The sequence below is a fragment of the Pezoporus occidentalis genome, unplaced genomic scaffold (assembly GCF_034315485.1).
Source record: "Pezoporus occidentalis ecotype Australia unplaced genomic scaffold, CSIRO_AGI_Poc_V1 ctg66, whole genome shotgun sequence".
Classification (NCBI taxonomy): domain Eukaryota; kingdom Metazoa; phylum Chordata; class Aves; order Psittaciformes; family Psittacidae; genus Pezoporus; species Pezoporus occidentalis.
In genome coordinates, this window is record NW_026916009.1 from 1350744 (window position 1) to 1371214 (window position 20471).

Consider the following 20471-nt stretch of genomic DNA (forward strand, 5'->3'; position numbering starts at 1 on the left):
TCAGAGACTTTTCCATTACTTTCAACCCTCTGGGAATTCTTCAAAAAGTTTTCAACAATTTAGTCTCAGGCTGTTTACTGTGCTGAAGTCTCTGCCTGGTGGCCTGAGAAACCTGTGGCCCTGATAAAACAAAGAGTCAGAGAAGGTTCGTGCAGAAAGCCCTATCTGGTTATCCAGCCCTATACACAGGACCCCAGAAAACTGTCTGGAAAGGAAGAACCCAGAGACCTCTGAGAACGGTAGGAGAGAGACTTCAGTGAGAGTTTTACCATAGCAGTGTTGGAACTGCGCTGAAGAGTTGTTAGCAGTGACCGCCTAGGAACTACAGAAAAACAGCTTGACTATTTTATTTAAGTTCTTTTTACATAAGTTGCCTCTGCAAATAAAGGAATTTAATTTGGCTCAAATCTTTAAGCAAACGTAATGAAAACCACAAAGCTTCATCAAATGTTTGACTACAATGCAAGCACATCATGAAAGGACTGTGAGATTTTGATGTCAAATCAAAAGTAGCCAAATGTGGCAAAAGTATTCACAGATTAACTGCATTTCAAGCAAATGAGACCTGAATCTCAACCTTGGTTTAGAAAGTCCAGATCATTTGACTTTTGCATAGTTTGGAATTTCAGTAAAATTCATCCATACAGTTTGCACTGAGAATTAAAGTGGCTTTGCGAAGCATTACTTGAATGCAAACTCTCCAAAGGAACAAGCTCTCCTCTTTTCATCTGTTTAGCCTCTTATCAATTTTTTTCTCTTCCTCCCTCCAAGGCATTGAGACAGGCATGGAGACAAAGGACAGCCCTCATCTGGCTTGCAGAGCAGGTCTCATCTCTTCCACTCTGCTTCCTGTATAAGCAGAGCTACATGCAAAGCCCTTTCTCCTCTTCCTTCTCTCCAGAACTGCAGCAGACACACCAGGAGCAGAGGCTGCTGCACAGGAGAAAACCAAAGGAGTGAGGCATTAGAACAGGGAAGAGGGGGAGAGAACAAGACTCCCTTTCTTCCTCCTGCACATGCCTGAAACCTCAAAGCTCCTTCTGCTAGCCAGAGCCCTCTAACTCCAGTGTCTCTCTCCTGTTTCCCTCATGCTAAACCTTCCTGCCAACTTGAATGTTGCCTGTATGTTTGGGGAGCAGTAACTGAGGGCAGATCTAAACAGGCTTGATAAATTTTTTACAGCATTATTACCCTGTGACACAGCAAACACTGGGGATGTGTGAGATACCAGACACTGGTGTACAAAATGGTTGCAAAAAAAACCTCCCAAAATTCTAAACTCTCATAGGTGTTCCCTTTTTCTTGGCAGGTATAGGTCACCATCTGTCTGCAGGCACAGAGACTAGGCAGCATCCAGCTGCAAATTCCCTAATTAAGGTGTTCTTCAACTGTGTCAGTAGCATGTGGCTTACTCAATGTGGAATATTTATTACCCAACATAGAGTACTGAGCATCCTTTTGGCTCTCAAACAGCCCCTCTGAGGAGGGGTGATCTGAACATCCCGTAAGAGGCTTAAGGTTCACTGAGGGAGAGGAAGAGTGTAAGAGAGAGAAATCTCTGTAGTCCACTGGTCATTGTCACTCACCTGAGAAGGGACAAACCATAGTTCTGATTCAAAACCTACTTTGGTTTCCCAGAATTTTTCACACAAAGTTCTTTAGCAGTTCTTGGGATGGTACTGTGAGGGTGCAACAATTAGGCTGGTCCATCTCTTCTCCAACTCTGTGATGTGCTGCAGCGAACCCCTGGTGAATTGCTGTCCCCAGGCCCTTGGGATGCGACACCACAGTACTTCCTTGAGCTGTGGCACCCACTACCCAAGCATAACAGCTAGAGATTAGGTTGGAGAAGGCTGAGTGTTTCAGTTTTTCAGCTCTTTGTTAGTTCTCAGATGACACAGGACACCAACAGCTTAAAGGAGAATGAGCCATTTTCTAGGTTACATGCCCTAAAAAATCCCTTTCTGACCTTAAATCTATTCATCCTGTGCCAACACTTGCGAATTCAGCCTCTGGAGCTTCATGGGACTACTCTATGGAGGCAAAGGAATTGCACTTTTCTGCTAATAGGTACTTAGGGTAAGATCTCTGGACATTTCAAGGTTCTGGACACCCAAGCGGGTCCTTGGTAGATTGCTCAGTTGCACTTAAATGCCTGGAAAATGATCCTTGTTGCTTTTGTTCTAGACTCACATTCTTTGTCTGCATTTGCCAGCATCACAGGAAGCAGAGAAAGTGTAGCTTAAAAATGGCTCAGAAGTATCTTGTGGTGGTCTCATGGTGTGATGCTCTGGTAATCCACCAAAGAGATCTGACTGAATGTCTCAGTAAGGTGTTTTATTGACTATCTTATCTATGACAATGTTTCTCTGTATATTTTTTCTTCATAGTTCTTGGTTTTTATTGGAGTTTACTAGCCAAACACTGGTTTTTCATGGAAAGGGAAATGGGTCACCATTACTGGAATGCAGTTCAGGTCTCTGAAAGATGCTTTGGCTAGCTGTAATTATAGAAGGAGAGATGTGGTCTGTGTGCTGAAGGCGTTTGGGGTCACTTGGAGACTTGTGTTTGAAGTAATAACTGCTTAGTGACAGGAGTTTTCTTAAAGCATGTACAGGCCCCTTTTCTCACCAAATAAAATGTGTGTATTCACCACCTTGAGCAAAGAGGGTGTTTCTTTTACTCACATTTTCAGTGGAAATTCTGAATCATGAGCCAGTATTAAACACGGGTGGCTGTTTTCTTTAGTACGTCTGTGTTTTCCAGTAAACAGCACGCCTTTTCTTTGATCTTTAAACAGAAAGATTACCGATACACTTAGCAAGAAAGACGGGGCTTGTTTCATCTGGGTTGTATTCCTGATGGTGATGAAGTTTCCTTTAGCTTTTGAAGCTAGTGAGACAGCTGTTGCAGTAGGAAACAGAAACAAGGAAATGCAGAAAAGGTGTCTCTTCAATTACAGGTGAAGAGACGCTCAGCAGCAGCTCTTGCTTGACATGGCTTCTTGGCCAGGCAGCTCTGCTGTGGACTACAGAGAGTGTCCCTTTGGCTGATAGCACAGCCCTGTAGAGCTGATCAGCTCCTTCACAGAAGGAAAAGCCGTGATTATGGGCTAGTGTTTGAGAAGGCGGTGTCTCCATTAGACAGGATGAAGACCCAGCCAGTGTTCTGCTGATAAATGTATTGTGCTTAAAAGAGATCCTTTTTCACTGGCTGCTTGTTTTTGTCAGTCCCTTGAGTAAAAGAACATGACTTCCTGGAGGCAAAGATACCTTTTGTTCTGGCAGTATGCCTTAGGAGTTGCTTATTTTAGTTGCAGAAGTTACTGCCTGGATAAGGTTTTGTAAAACAACTTGGTGGATGCCAGGTATCTTTTGGAAGCTACCTGTCCTCACAGGCAATGTTTGCCATCTTACTGTTATTACAGATGGGGACTGTGTGAGTTATTGCAACTCCCCAAGTCCTAAATTCTTTGATTTCGTTTACCTTCTTTACACCCCGGGAACCCACACATTTCTCCATGGCAATCTCTTTGATTTCTGTTTTGTGATCACTGTGTAACTAAGTGGGAGCTTCTGCCATGCACCTCCTCTGAGCTTCCCCTTGCCGTGCAGGTAAGCTACTTTGAAGTCTGGTTACTGACAACTGGATGATGCAGGAGGGAAAGTCCTGGCTGGGCCTCTAAAGCACAGGTCTTAAAAGGAGCCAGGGCAGGCATCAAGTAGATTTGTGACTGAACAGTAGGGACACAGCCAGGAAAAGGAGCAGAAATGAAAGCATTGGTCTGGCTTTCAAGGGTGTAATAGCTAGTAAGGGCTAAGTAGATGTATCTCAGTTTCCTGAGAGCAGCAGCACTAGGCTATGATTCCATCTCTGACCCTCATGAGACTCTCTGATCCTTTGCCTCATGGTCATGGTCCTGCCCAACTGTGTCGTAACCCCACGCAAGCCTGATCAACAGGAGAATCCATAGATATGAGGCACTTCTCCTGCCACTCAGTCAGCTACTTATTACAATATCCTGTTTCACTCAGGCCCAAAAGTCTTAATGAGCAAATCCTGTCATTCTTTTTGTCTTACAAATGGAAAATTATTTGATTGAATAGACTAGCACAAGTACTTTACATTTATGCAAAAAAGTAACCAGAAAAATGTCTCAGAATCCCAGTTTTGAGCTTCCTCCCCAAAATCTGGCCTGAAAAGTCTGTGCAGCATTCTCATACTCCATAGTTTCTGTTCAACTGAACTGCCGCCTTTGGAAGGCAGTGTGCTCCCTCTTGCTCTCACCAGCTGGTAGTAACATAATTTCTGCTTTTCTCAGTGTTTCAAATATCTTTTTGAAAGAACCCTAGGGCAGCAAATGTTGTGTCTTCACAACAGGGGGAAAAGGAATATTCCCTTGCAAGCCTTTGCACAATCCAGACATTAATTCCCGGCCTCAATTCTGAGAGATGGCAACAAACTGTATAAGCTGCAGTGAAACTTGCTCCTGCAATGCACTGGGACAGAGGGTGAAATATCATTGGTGATGGTTTTGCCAAAAGTGTACTAAAAACTGGGAGGACTGATACAGGATTTAGTATTTGGAAGATGTTCAGTATTTCAAAGTTGTTAATGTTTTGCAGCTTTTAAAAATGATTATGCCTGATATGTGCAGCAGCTAAATCTTTCTTGTTGATAACCAGAGTTGATTTATCTCTCTTTAAAAATTGATCTTATGACATACAAGATCTTATGACTCCCAGGAGGAATTAAATAGCTTAAGCATACTCATTTAGATGAAGTTCACCCTCTGGCCTCTTCTTCGTATCTCCAGTTCATACCTGTCGAATTCATTTTGCCAGAAAAGCTGTTTAATCTTTCCTGTTCCTCCCTCTTCTTCAACAAACCCCACACACACTGAATTGAACTCATAATCATAGCACATAAATAAGAAACCTCAACATTTTATCTCTCAAAGAAATGGGAAATTTTTAATACAGGGTAGACTACTATAGCAATGATGGACTGGACCACTCAAGGGACGTGGGTATACGGAATGTCTCATTGTAGTTAAAGTCAAACCAAAGGCAAGGACTTAGATCCAGCTCCCCAGTAATCTTTGAATGGACAGAAGTCCATACCAATTGGGTTAGTAGGGACTGCTAAATCATTTCAGTGACCTGAAATTTTTTTCCACTTTTATTATTGCTGTGTTGCATGGATGTGTTGTTGCATGGATGCTGTGTTGCATGAAACTTATAGATTCACATGCATAAGTCATTTTCCACAGTGTAAAGCATTCCACAGTGTAAAACATTTTATGAATAGCAGTGTACAGTATCTTCAGTACAGATCCACATTTCAATTAGTTTATTTGATTTACTCTAGTTTGAGAGCTTTTTTCCCCAGTGTTAAATAAACTTTGTAGAAGTCTGTAAGAAGTATGACAGAATTTAAAACTACTTGAACTCTGAAGTTAAAGAAATACCTGTACTAATGGAAAAGAGTCCACAGCGTTTCATAGTGTCATTTCATTCGCTAGTGCTATATATTGACTAGGAAACTGCAGTCTTGAATCGAATCATTAAATTCCACAAGCATTCAGATTTGGGTTCATAATTCAGGCTGGGAAGAAAATTTCATAAAATACATACTGAGGTTTGGATTTCAATACATCTCAAGCTATGCAGGTGTTAAAATGATGATATTCTTGTCATTCATCCTTCCTTAAATTTTTGAGTAGCTGTAGTTGTCATCCTTAACATCTTTCACCTGTTCACATTAGGTCATTGTACCTGTTCAGCAAGATTAATTTTGCTCAAGTTGCACATTTTTATTTCAAGTCTTAACCTTCAAGAAGATTGAGTTGTTCTTTGCTATACATACCTATTTGGTTTACTGACTTACTGACTTCATACACTCCATGCTGGCATGAACTGGGAAGATCTGAAGAGCATTACTGAGTGTAAATAGATGGGGGGTGACTTATAGCAATGATAAATCTGAAAGGATGAAAGCATTTACTGATCCTAAATCTTATGTTTCATGTTGTAAGACAGAAACTGGGTTTGCAAGAATACTGTTATTAGGGATTCAGCTCCTGGAAAAGCCCAAGCCAAAATACTTTTTCAGTCATGCTCCCCACAAAGCAATAGAAGACAAAGATGGAGAGGGACAGATTGTAGAACCCTCCTTACAGACTGTCCTATAATTGTAAACTTCGCATTACAGTCCTAAACGTGGCGTATCACTCCCCACACTAAACCACTATGTAGCACACAGAGAAAGCATAGGTTGAGATTGTGTCTTAGTAGTTTATTTTACCCTCAAAACTCTGATTTCCCGGAGGTTATTTGGACATTACTCATATTTCTGCTTGTCTTGAAAGTGGATTTTGTAGAAGAGTTGGCTGAAATACTCTTATTTGATTATTTTCCTGCTAAAATAGTCTATTCCCTAATCTGGAAGTTTCCAAAGAGAGCTTTTACATTTCGAAATGCTGTCCTGTTAAAATATCAGGCTTTTTGTTTATTCTTATTGACTCCTTATTTGTTTTCCTTTATCTTAATGCTTTCTTGTCACACAGTCTATACCCTCAGCTCATGTGACTTTTTTCACAGTTTTTTTTTTCTCATTCTGCCAGCCTTTATCTTCTTTTGATTTTGAAGTATTGAAGAATGGCAGAAAGAAACTGAAAAATGTCCAAAAATAATTGTGAACATTATCTGTTTCTGGCATAGGGGATTAAAAAAAATAAATAAATACAGAAGGGATGGGACAATACAGAAAAAGGCTTTATCTTAAAAATAAAATGAAACAAGCGGATCCAAACAGTGTCATTGCTTCGGTGCATTGGAAAAGATAAACATTTTTGGTTTTAACTTTTTCAGTGTTTTTTTTGTTGTGGGTTTCTTTGGTTTCTTTTTTTTCCTTAGTCTTTTTCCTGTTTCCCATTAAGCTGCTATTCAGGGATAAATTGCCCAGTACTCTCTCCCCATTGCACTGTGGATTTTATAGAGCTTATTTCTTTAACACAGCATGCGTGCATGAACTTTCTTATGGACAAATGTGGCATAAGAAGAAAACAGTTTATTAAAAATAAAAATCTTTTTCCAAAAATAAAGCAGTGACAGAACCTGAGATTTCAAAAAGCTTTGTTACAATGAGTATAAATCATTTATCTCTCCAGAGCAGAATGTATTTTGAACTACCTTGCTCAGACTTTCATCATTTGTCCCTTATCAAGCAGCGTCTCAAGGCAAACCTCAAGTTTTTCTCTCTTTCAGAAGCTCTTTATTCCATGAAAATCCTTCTCAGTCTGGTGAATGGTTCCAGGCCATAGGACTCTCCACTGTTACACAGGATCTTGCAACCAGCATTTCTCTTGGGCAGTAGAAGTTAGCTGGTTATTTTCACCAATAATTTTCAAAGGCAATGCTTCCAGGAATAGTTTTTAAATGGTGAAATCAGTGTATTTGTGGATGTACAGAGGAAAGTTTTGTTTGCTGGGAGGTTCAAGTAATTTGGCAAAGGTTATGTGGCAGAAGGACAGGAGAGAATGTAATGATGTTACCCAGCACACCAAGGTGCCCCTCTACATCTCTGCCTAGGAGCTAGTTCTCTAAGCAGGGTACTGGCTGTGAAACTTGCAGTCGCCACTTCACTTGATGCTTTAGTCATTTCCCCTTTGCTTAAAGTCATAGTTAACAGTTTGCACCCTGCCTCTACAATATTTCTTAGAATTTAGGTGTCTGTAATGGAAAACCCTGTTCCAGACATACCAGCTTACATTCTCTTCATTGTCAATCCCTGTTTGCCCTATCAAATTTGAAATCAGCCTTCTGTTTGCCAGACAAGCAGGCTATGTATCTTTCACAATAGCGTCCTCTGACTGATACTTGTTTTCATAATGAATTGCAGAGATACTCGAAATCAATGCACTGATCTGCTTCCAGCAGCCCAACGGTATCTGGCAACAGGCAGGCTGGGATTCCCAGCTGGTCATTTATGGTCAGAGTTTTGACAGATTTCACAAGGAGCATGAAGGATAGATCCTTTCATTCATACTGAAGGCTCTGAGCAATTTGAGGCAGGTCAAGCAACCCCTGAACCCACCAGGGAAATGGTAAAGGCTTTATGTCAAACCACGAGAGGGGGATAATTGCAATGCAGAGTCCATGAATACACTGGCCTTATGGACTGTGTTATATTTGTGCTGCAAGACATGTCAAGAGGAGAGGCTGTGCCTCCCAGTTTAGGGACTGATCTTGGAGGCTTGAACTGATTTAAAGAACAGTTGCAGCCTTGCAATATAGTCCTCTTGTAATACATTCCTCTGTTATTACAGGAATTCAGAATTTAATTAAATTAAATACAAGGAGTCCCAAGGTGTGCATGCCAAAGACATATTGATAGCATGAATTTGAAAACTAGAGCTGCGCACACCTGAGGTACCATGTCACAGTGAAGTCTCTGCTGTGCTCTCTCAGGTTTTGTTCCCCTGCTGTCCCACGGCTTGGTGCAGGAGAGTATGTGTGCATTCCACACTCTCCCAGCGTAGTGAATTGATGCGAACATACTAAGCTAGCCCTAACAAAAGAGCATATGCAATGCATGGACAGTGCTTCACGGCTGTGCCACAAGGAGTGGCATTGGAGGTAGGTTTTTTATTTTGTCCCTGGTGGAAAATTTATCATAAATGAGACTGTAGAAAATAAAAGGTCCCTCTGTAGCAGTACTACACAAACCTATTTTAAAGCAAACTCACTACATGTTCTTCAACTAAAAAGCTGGCATGTTTAACACATTGTTAGCGCTCCATGTACAAGTCAGTGGATCAGGCAATGAGCCAGTTTTGCTCTAGGCACACAAGCCTCGACCAAACACAGCTCAGAACAGTACTAAAGTGGGTGTCTCATGGCTGAGCCAAGGACCATCATGAGATCTCAGGGAGGCTGGGAAGGGTGAGGAAATGCTGATTTCCCTTTGTCCAGGTTCAAGTAGCTGGAAACCTGATGCCAGAATCGCCATCCCACAAGCAACTTATACCTGGAATAAGAATGGAGAATTAGTTATATGCAACCCTCAAACTTCTGAATCAGTCCAGATTCTTATTTTGTGCTGTATTTAAGGCTTAAGTAGCTAGGAAGTTCCTCATTCTCTGCGGATTATTGCCCTTAGCCAGGAAACGCAGTAAATCTAGTAAATCACTTCCCCAGAGATATGCTGGGTACCACACATCATCTGAAGAGTCTGAATGGGACAGTTTCACATCTTTTCCTCATGCATAAATTCATTACTGTGCACTGATGTGAAGCAGTTGCCTTTCTAGGAACCAGCCCACCATTCTGATTCAAAAGATTTCCAGAGATCTTGCTTTCCATTTCCACTGCCTGCTACATGGCAGCATGAACTCCATTATCAAGCCATTGCAACAATCTCATCCGCTTATCCACCCACCTAGAATCAAGGGGAGACATAGCCCTTTCCCTCCCAGAGAAAGCCGTGCAATAGGTAGAAGCAGAGCTACAGCTAGGCTTAAAACAACCTTAGATCCTTGGGGTTTTAGCTGCATTCACTGCTGCCATGGGCATGTATTCACTGTTGTACTCATGGGACTTGGATTCACACTGCTGATTCTGCCAACAGAGAGAAAATGCCATGAATATAATTTGTGGTCATTGTGGTCGCTGACCTCTGCCACATCTGCCTTTGTTGTTTAAGTAGGGCAGTTACTCCCACTGTTTTCAGTGGGAATATTTAAGTCAGAAGAGACAGGCACTCACATAGGAAACTTGGAATAAAACAAACTGAAAATGAAAAACACACATTGTCCAAAAGAATAATGAATGTCCATGGTCTCTTCCCTGAGCCAACTGGTTCTTTGTTTAAGTGCTTTTGCTCCAAAACAGTGCTGGAATTGCTCCACTGATGATTTGTTTCCCCTTCTTGAAGAAAACAATCAGGTGAATTGCTTACCAAGGTAATTTTGCTGACCTGTGCAGCATTTCCTCTCTTTCTTTGATTCCCAGCTCTTTAAATTAATAAGCAATTCTGTCTTAGAAAAATTAAATATGAGCTGCTGAATGACTGAATTCCAGGGGTAAATTAACAACTCAGCCTCTTTGTCAAAAACCACATCATGTGCTGAGTGAGTATGTGCCTGTCCCATGTTCTAAATCTCATTAAATCAAGTTCCCCATCCATGACCTTTGGAAGGAGGGTCCTTCAGAATCTCATAGACTTGCTTACCTTGTTCCAAAGGTAGCAGGCTATGACACAACAGACACAAGAAATCATGGCAAACGTGATCAGGCCAGTAATTATCCATGGTGTGAGTCCCATTGAAATGCAATCCTCCTTATCTGAAGTTGGGGAGGCAAAAAAAGTCGTTACTGATAATTTGTATTCCCTTCCTCCTCCCCCCCTACCACCACCCAAGTTAACTTTCAAATTCTTTCCCCTCTTCCCTTCATATTAATGCCATAGCAAAAGTGAGCTCTAGAGAAGGATTTTCCGGAGGTGAAAAGCCACCTTGGAAACGTGTATTCTGCAGGAAGCAGGACATTACAGTTTCCCAGGAAGGGTGAAACTGTTGGTACACAGGGCTGAAAGTGTAGACTGAAAAGAAACCAAACCAGGTCTGAGAGCCTGATGGTATTTCAGATGAGCAAAGCTTACATGCAGTGAATACTACAGGTGATTTAAAGGGCAGCATAGACAAAAGAAAGGCAGTCATGTTTGGATAGGAAGGCGAGCTGACGGACACAAGATTGCCCTTGCCCAGATCAGGGAGAAAATATGCTAGGGCATGAAATATCTGGCAATAGCTATGAACATCTGGTTATCTATAAAAATGTAAATGTACAGCTTTGGGAAACACTGCAGACAAAAAGGGATGCCACATCTTAATTCTGAGAGCTGGTTTACGTTTAGAGAAGGCTGAGAGATAATTTGACCCAACCACATAACTGTAGCCTTAGCTTTTATCTTTGTTTAGTCCTTGTGTTAAGAGGTAGGAAAAGATAGCAAGGGAAGGGCAACAGGCAGTAACATGTTGCAACTGGACTATACAGAGAACCAAGAAGAGGTATGAGCAAAGCCAGTATTAACTCTCTTCACTTAATATACCAAAGAGTCACTGAGTGTTAGGCAATTAAAAATTAAAGCCTATATAGTGAGTCTTTTGAAGTTAGTCCAAGCCCTTCTCAGTAAAATGCAAAAAATCCTCAGCAGCTGTCAATCTTTTCTGGTCTAAAAAGGCTATAAACTTGAAGGCCTGCTTCAGAGAGGTGAACATAATCTTCACATCAGTGTGGTGTCAGAGTTCCAAATACCACTACTAGCACAGATATTTGACAGCTGTTTTGTGTTTTAGTTGTTGGGGTTTTTCTTATCCCAGGCACATAAAGATAGCTCCCAGGATAGATTTTTTTTTCCTCTGGCTAGAAATAATCTTAACATTTACACTCAGCAGCCTGTAAAAAGGACAATGGGAAATTTGTGCTGCAGGCAAAGGTGGGACTGCAATACTCCAGAAGATGTTTCCCTAGCTTCCACAGCACCATGCAGAGCTCAGCATGGCCTACAAAGCCTGCCCAAGAAGATGAATAACTATGGAGAGGTCCCACTGAGCAATCTGCCAACTCAGCTCCACTGTGACCAGCCCCCTGCTAAGTAATCTTAAACTGTCCTAGAAATATCTGTGCAAAATCTAATCACATTTTTCACTGCAGCATAGCTATGTCCAGTGTCTGCTTATCAGTAGCCTGAAGTGAGGGGAGAAGAGAAGTAAACTTACCTTGGATGTACAAATAGGTTTCCTTCAGCCGGCACTCTATATAAGGAGGGGGTAAGAACTTCTCCAGGCAGTAGGTATACATGTCCATGTGTTTTCTTTCCAGATTTTTGAGGATGAAAGTGGTGCTGCTTTTTGAATGCATTGTCTGACAGTAGGTGACGTTACTCTTGGGGATAACATTCCCCTCACTCAAATGGAGTGCACAGATCTCCTTCTTTTCATGCCCTTTGAAGAGGGTCATGCTGAACTCACTCACATTTTTGGGGTTCGGGAATATGAACCTGAAGTTTCCATTTTCAAATTCCACCATCATTTGGGAGTCAGAGACATGAGGCTGATCTGAAGACATGAAAACTATAAGTATAGTCACTCACATAGCAATGAAAAGAATCCCTAAAAATGTTAAGAAACTCATTTAAACAAAGCAAGTGAGCCATGTGATTGAAATTTAAGGCATGTAGGTACTCAGAATAGTCTGGCTGTGGAAAGCAGTCTGTACAATGAGATACCAGTACATTATTCTGGTCATGTCAGGCATTACTGAGAAAATAAATAAGACCTGGCCTATTGTCCACTATAAGGCTGGAGAGTCACTGTTAGCATTGGATCAGTGAGTTACTTGAGAATGTTCAAAGGCCGCCTTGGACAAAAACACTATATGGACATATAATCCCTGCCTCAGGTGGATTGTCCTAAAACAAGGTGGGACAAAAATTATCATCTCTGATTTATGATTAATATTTTGCACCCTAATGATCATAGAACCACAGAATCGTTTGGGTTGACCTAAAAGACCTTTAAGATCATCCAGTCCAACCATTAATCTAGCACTGCCAAATCCTCCACTGAACTACATCCCTAAAAGCCACATCTACACATCTTTTAAATACCTCCAGGGATGGTGACTCAACCACTCTTCCCCAAGCCTATATAGTGTTGCATGGGCTTATTGTGATTCAAGTGGCACTCAGCCTCTTTGAATTCACAGCTTATTGTGATCTGGCATTCAGCCTCTTTGAACCTCATACAGTTGGGCTCGGCCCATTGATCCAGCCTGTCCAGATCCCTCTGTAGAGCCTCAAGCACATCAGCACCCCACCCAACTTTGTGACATTTTCAAACTTCCTGAGGCTGCACTCGATCCACTCACTCCTCCAGATTATTTATAAACGTAACAAAACTGTCTTCAGTATTGAGCCCTGGGGAACACCACTTGTGGTCAGCTGCCAACTTGATTTAACATCATTCACCACAACACTTTGGCCTGGCTATCCCACAAGTTTGATGATGTAGCTGAAAACTTGAAATGGGATGTAAACACCAAACTGCTACAGAAGTGCATTAACCACAAGACATATCTTTCTTTTCTAGAGTAGATAGTGGGATAGTGGTCCGAGGCATAACATGAAGTTTAAACCTAATTATTTAAATGGCCATAGCACCTTTATTACTAACAAAATGGGAGGAGTAGAAGACAAATATCTCTGTGTGCATGTACCCACATGCAATCAAAAATCAAGTTTGACCTTCCCCAAAACTGTCTAAAACCTTTGAGACATTGTGCAAATCTCATTTGGCAAATTTATTGGAGAAGATAAATAAAACAAACTGACCAACCACCTCCTGCTACCTCACGGTTTGACTTTGTAAATCAGCAACCAATAGCATGAGAAACTCCTTCAGACAAAAATATGTTAAAGTGTGCTGTAAAAGAATTACTACTTTTTCATTTGAGGTCAGTATTTTCTGATCTAGAAAGGCATTTTAAACCATTAAACAAATGATGCACGTATCTTACCTATATTTTTGCACGGTCTTGACGAGCAGCTATCTGATCCTGAAAAATACAGAATAGTTTTCTGTTTAATATTCAAGAAGAGAGATGCAGGAACAGAAGCTGAGCCTTGCAATGTTAACATGCTGAAGTTATTTTCCACTTTGTTTCATTAGCCTATCTCATCCTGTCTGTGCTACACTATAGAATCTTATGATGTGATAAATGGGAAAAATAGGAAGTAGGAAAAACAAAGTAGAAAGACAATGCAATAGGTACGAATTGTTACTGATTATACATATAGCATTTACAAATTCTTAAAACACCTCAGCAAAGTGATAGACTTAATTCATAAATAGAAGCCAAGATGAAACTAAAATTTCCCCCAAAGGAAATCTGCCCCCAAATAAAAAAGCATTTTTTTTTCACTTCTTATGAATCCAGAGTCTGCACTGAGCCAGAATTATACTTTGCTTCCAAACTAAAGTGCTCATGTGGGTCTATGTTCTTTCTGTTTCCCCCACTGCTCAACACTGTACCAAAACATCTTATGGCACATCCAGAATGCGTATCTTGAAGATGCTCCAGTACATACAGCAAGAAAATATTCAGGTAATGCATACAGTTCTGTTCCTTTTTCAGCAGTTTTTCCCCTTCATGATTATCAAACTGTATTCAGTGCATAAGCAGCCTCCGTTACAGAAGACAAGTGGTTCACAACCCACTGTACTGGAAGTGGAATTTTCTGGCTGCGTTGGTGGCATGTACTGCTTTGAAATGGTTTGTATGTCAGTACTGGCAGCATAACACAGCCCAACAGGGTTTTATTAGGAAATTTTATTTTTGTGGTGCCCTAAAATTCAAGGTACAGCTCAGTACACAAGTAGAAAAAAACCCTGTTACCTGCTTTTTCTGTTTTCTGGTAACCTGAGTAAGTTCTTCAGAAACTGCTGAGATTGAAATACACCCTAAATCAGGATTTTATGATGTTAAGGAAATACAGGGCCAATATTTAAACACTTTGATGAACCATCCTATTCTTGTTGATACTGCTATATCGGTAGTCTAGATCCACACAAAGTCCCCAACTGTGTCAAGTATCGCACAGGATTACCCAGTAGAAATAATCCTTTTTCCAAGGCACCTGTTATCTTTGACATCCAGCCTGCATATGCACAGGAACAGATTATTCTCATTTGGGTACTTCTGTATGCTCTCATCTCTTTCTGAACAGAGCCAAACTTTTAGTGTCCATGCTTTTTCCTTCTTTGAATTCTTGCTCCCCAATTACAACCACTGGCAAAGGCATTGCAATGAATGATACTTGTTTAAAATATTTTTAGTGTGACACACAAGCTAATGGACTTCTGGAAGATGCTTTGTGATGCTCAGTTGGAAAGCAGTAGCAACTGTTACCTCTTTTTGATTGATTTACTCTCTCCTAGTTATCATATTCCTGGTTTACTGTGCCTGGTCAGCACCCTTATCTAATTCAGCAACAACTATTTAAGTGTGTCATAACAGAAAAGGTATTTGGCATCTTATACCACTGGTGTGAAGATAAGACAGATAAAACACACATCTCACCACAGTGAAACAGAGCTTCATTTTCGCCACAGTGAGATAGAGCTCTAGATACACTGAACGCACAGACACAGAAAGTGTGAGCCCTCATAATGGCATATAGTGTGAAAAGCTGAAAGCAAAGGTCTAATAAACAGTTCTTGATGACTTGCATGTTGCATGGTGAGAGAAAACAGCTGCTATGAGAATAGCATTTGAAGTAAAGGTCTTTTAAAATGCTCTGTAGTTTAATGGCATGTAGTTTGGCAACGTATACCTTTTAAATTCTGCCCAGCAGCAGACACATTATTTAGGGAAGAAAAAAACTGTATTGATACAGCAGAAGCTAGGGAGCATGGTGAATGTGCAAGCCAACCTGATACTCTTGAGAAGCATCCACCTGTAGCTGAGACCTCTACATTTGTCACTGGTTGTCTGAGAGGCAGGTGGGGCTCTGTCAGGACAGCTACAGAGGCAAGCAGTGCTATATTCACCCAGCACCCCAGAGGAGTGCAGGGCTACCTTGCTCTCTGTGAAGTAACAGCTTTGAATTTAATTTCTCTGTCCCTAAGAACAGCTATATTTTGCTGTTAGCTAATGAAATTGCCCTTTCATAGCAGGTGGTTTAAAATGTTTGTCAGAGATCATGGTTTTAATCCTTGTTTTTAATGGAAAAGGGCAGAGAGAGGTCATTAAGCATGTAGTTCATGTGACCTTGTGGCAAGCTGAAAGATCATTTTGTATTCTCTCAGGCCAAGAAGCCTTAAAAGTCTATTCTCAAGAAAGACTCAGCAATGTGTTTCTCTGAATGAGCATTTTGGCAGATGTGACACAATTAGTATTCCTCTGAAACGAGTGTGCTTAGCATAGTATAAAGGGACCGCATTTTACAATGAGATCATCAACGATGCCTGACATTAAAACCCAAAACCATCTACATGGATGACCACAATGGGTGAGATCTGTTATGAATTTCCAACTCACTAGCTGTACTGTATCAGCTCCTAATCTGAATGCCCTCACTGCATACTAAAAGGTGGCTTATTCCCCCTTCCCTGTGCCTGATTGCTGTTCTCCTGTGCCCATTTGTGAGGGTTCAATCCTAGGATGGTCATACAGGCCTGTAACACTCTGTAGTTAATTACCAGACACATTTGGGATGTCATCTGCTAAGTTACAGTCAGTATAAATGTACATTTAGTGGGATGGGAGATAAGAAACTGGAATTTAAACTTCCAGTAATATAAAGAGATTTGCTCACTAAACCTTCCTAATAATCACCTCAAAAAAAAAAACAGGTGGATAAAAGACTACATCACAGTATTGCTGAAAATGAGCAGAAGAACCTCCACTGGGTCAGGAGTAAAGCTGCTTAGATTTGGCAGCAAGGTTCCTTTTTAGTATTTTTCATAAAGGAGCTAATTCAACCACATATGAAGGTTTTGAGACAAGAATAAGAAAATCTTTTATTCATTTCATAGCAGTGTCACACTGTGGAGTTGCATAGAGTTGTTCCTGGCTCACCTCATGTGAAGCAGAGTGTCAAGACAAATGTTGTTGTTCAGATGTGAATCCAAGAGATGAACATGTGTATGAAAGTAACATCTTGCTATGTCAAACCATGAAAGACTCTGTGTGTACATTTTATGTATGTGTGTATTTACAGTCATGTACATTTCTGTCTTGGTTTCATCTTTACTGCAGCGTGAAAGCCCTTTGGCAGAGGTTTGGGCATTTCTATGATAGTGTGAGTGTACACTAAGACCAGTGGGAGGCAGGTTATTTTTGTTTTAGTGGGATTGTGATTTTGAGCTTTCTGGTTGCTCTTTGGCAGAGCCAGTGCAATTTTAAACATCCATTACGCATTTTTGTCCTAACAGAAGTTTAAAACCCACTTTTGATTAATTTTAAACCTTGGCTGTAGGGTAGGGGAATAGAATATTCCTGCTTGGTTTTCTTGCTGTTTGTTTCACCTGCCCCAGCTCTCAGAAAACTAATCAGCTGATGAAAAAGAAGAGGATAATTTCACTTGGGTGTGTTTGCCTCTGAAGGTGAGCAAGCAGAGTGCAGACCTTGCCTTTAAACCAAACACATTTCTTTTGTTAAAAACAAAAGCGTAATGAAACCACACAGTTTTTAAAGTTGCTATAGCTTCGACCTTTCAAGGTACTCTGAAAGATGACAGTGTCAATTCAGTGTCATTAGTCATATGCTTGAAACTAACATGTTCTTAGCTTTTAAGAATCAAGGAATAAGAGAGGAAAGCCGTGCTTCTGGGCAAAGCAAGTAATGGACAGAATTACTCTAGGAAGCCATTTATAATCTGAATGATTTGTATGGTATAACATATATTGTGAAATAAAGAAACTCTTATAAAACATATCACTGACACAGCAACCATTGTTGATAATATTTCAGACACCCTTCTGAGAAATGACCATGATTTCCTCCTATATTGGGAACAGGACATCTGTGGGTAACAGTAATAATGCTTTGCAAATGTTGGCATGCAAAAGCTCATGTGCAATGTTTCATAGCAAGGGCCTCAAGTGCTATAGAATCCTACAGCTCTGTACTCCCAAACCCCATTGCCTGTGTTTCTCTGCAGGCACCAGAGAGTCTCCATGTTCTTACAGCACTTTCTTTATCACAGCTAGGATATAAACTCATAATACACATATACACACATACATCACCTTCTGTGACTTATTTACATTGATAAAAACCCTATCCATAAGTCACAAGTAGGGCTTATAATCACTTAGTCAAAAAAAAAAAAAAAACAAAACACAAAACAACAAACAACCCAACCAATCAATCAAACCAACAAAATCTCAGATATTGCTCTCCTTTTGCTCCCACAAATTCATCATAGTACTTGAGAGCTCTCTGAAGTGCTGGCTGGTTCTCTAAATGACTAATGTGTCTTACATGGAGCTGATCTTTTACAGTCCTTTTCTTTTTAGCAAGAATGATAATAATTATTACTTTTTATACTGGAAGCACTGTAATGTAAAACAGTTGAGAGATAGATACAATTCTTGTTATAGGCAGGCTCTTTCTCCTGCAATCTCCTCTCCTCAGCTCCCTGATCAAATCCTATCCACCATATATGGAGAAAGGGAAAAAGAAGGGAGAAATGCTGGTACCAGATAACACAATTGATTGCACCCTTAAAATGCAGCCTATTTCTTCCCACTAGGAATGGCCTAGCTAGATAGCTCCAGACACATGTAAAAGCATATTGGTCGAGTATACCTGCTCAGTTGACTAGCTGAGAAATATTTAACAAAACTTATAGGGTTTTTTGTTAGCAGATTTAAGAATAACTTTTCAAGGAGAAAAGGAGCAGCTCATGTCCCTTCAAAGATAATGATCACCATCCTCCTCCCCTGTGATTTCACCCATCATTTCAATCTCTCTGAAAACTCAGTATACTATTGCTGTATTAGTTAACCTTCAGAAGGGTATCTGCATTGCCTGAAGATCTGGAAACTGGTTTTTATTTAAATGAAAGCTTAAATTCTGTATGAAACCTCAGGAGTACTTAAATTCTACAGGGGGACTTGAAACCCATCCTACATCACTAGAATTTCAGAAGCAACCATATTTGATAGCCTTTGGCATGACCTTCAAGGGAACATGTTCAGATGGTGCTTAGTAACAGTGTGCACTAAATCTCAGGTCTTACTTAGTTGATGCATCATACTAAACCCATGGGAAGTATACTTACAATAAAAAAGAGACTCTTCTTAATCAGATATTATCTGTATTGCTGTGCCTGCCTGGTAATAGGGGAGGTTCAGAGAGGCTACAGATAAATGTGAGCTCTGATATTTTACTTTGTGTAGCTGTGATAAAACACTGACTCTTGTAAAATGCTACAGCCATGTTTGTGGCTGGATTAAGATCAGTGCTGTCACCATGTGCCTTCTCAACACAGCATTAGGGATGTTACACTTCCTTTTAAGTCATCTGTGTTTCAAGCCTGCATCAAAACAAGCTCTTCCACTCTCCCATGCCATACAGATTTTTAATAGTAAAAAAATTCCCTACCCAGACAAGAGCAGGTTCAATATCAATAACCTGGCTTCCCTTATTAAACCATTTACTCTCATGCTGCTATAAGACATAATGCCCAGCAAGGGAAGCTGGTGGGAGCATTACAGTCTAAACAGCTAGAAGATAACACTGAGCAGATGAGCTAAAGAGTATAAACATTGAAAAAGTGTACTGTTTAGTTTCAAAGCAAATGCCCTGTGCTGGCAGGAATTCTCTTCACACCAACTCTAGCGGCATTAAAGTTGAGAGCAGTCTTTTCGCAGCTGTTTGTCTTAGTTACCTCTGTTCCTCCAACCCTTGCTATTATGCCTCATTTACTGTCTCCCATCACTGGGTGAGTTCTATCCCATAGAGACATCTACTGCAAAGAGAATAATCCAAAAGAGTACTCACCATACAGGGTTTCAAACTGAAAGCAGAGGACACAGAAAGTTAGAGCAACGAACTTCATGCTTGCCTGACAGAGAGGCACCAGCCTTCTGTCTACTGTGAAGATGGGAAAGAATTTATGAGTAGAAAAGGAAGTGGTTTGTGGGCAATGGGGGAAATTATATGATAATCAGAAGGACTTTTTAATTTAACCCCTGACTACGTTACAGCTATGTCAGCATTAGCTGTCGCCCACACCTGTGGAGTTCGCTGCTTTTTCCTACTTCACGGCTTGCTGTCACAGACAAGAAGATGAAAGATTTTCTGACATTACGTTTGATGTTCACTTTTACAAAGACTGTTTCTGGTTAAATCTGTCATGATAGAGGACACAGTCATCTACAGAACACTTCCTGCAGATGGCCCAACTTGTCCCTTAAATTAACTTACAATACATGCATATTTGTAACTGGCAATCTGGTTTATCCGCACCATTTTCAGCTGGTCTTGCATAACTGATGGTCTTGCTCTATGTAAAAACCATTACTTAGTAGGGTAGGAGTCTCTTGCATGTCCTGGTCCTGGAATTCATTGAAAGAACTAGTCCAAATTGCAGAAAGATGCCCTAAGCCCTGTGATTTCCCAAAGGCTCAGTAGATATAAAGCTTCCACCCTGGTGGTCAGGCTTGCTCTGCATGGACATGAGAAACTTCATGTGGCTCTGTGAGAGGAGGAGATCTGACCCATTGCCCAAGGGTCTGAGGTGAAAAGTTTCTCTCCTTTCCTCTGCCTGCTTTTGTGCAGCATACTCTATTCTGGCCTGCTATCCATCTGTATTCTGGGAAAGCTCTAGGACCCTTTGGGATAACACATTCTATATCATTTAAAACTGGCTATTTATTTATGCTTATGTCATGGTTT

At 40.7% G+C, this 20471-nt stretch overlaps 1 protein-coding gene across 1 annotated transcript; it reads right to left on the minus strand.

The window, feature by feature from the left end:
- Positions 1-7051: 7051 nt before the first annotated feature.
- On the minus strand, positions 7052-19807 carry LOC134175101 (inducible T-cell costimulator-like). Its single transcript, XM_062640569.1, has 6 exons — positions 19575-19807; positions 13581-13619; positions 11783-12121; positions 10234-10346; positions 9530-9620; positions 7052-9030 (listed from the first exon to the last, which is right to left on the minus strand). The coding sequence occupies exons 1-5, from the start codon at positions 19630-19632 to the stop codon at positions 9531-9533; spliced, it is 639 nt and encodes a 212-aa protein (XP_062496553.1). The 5' UTR covers positions 19633-19807; the 3' UTR covers positions 7052-9030; position 9530.
- Positions 19808-20471: the final 664 nt, after the last annotated feature.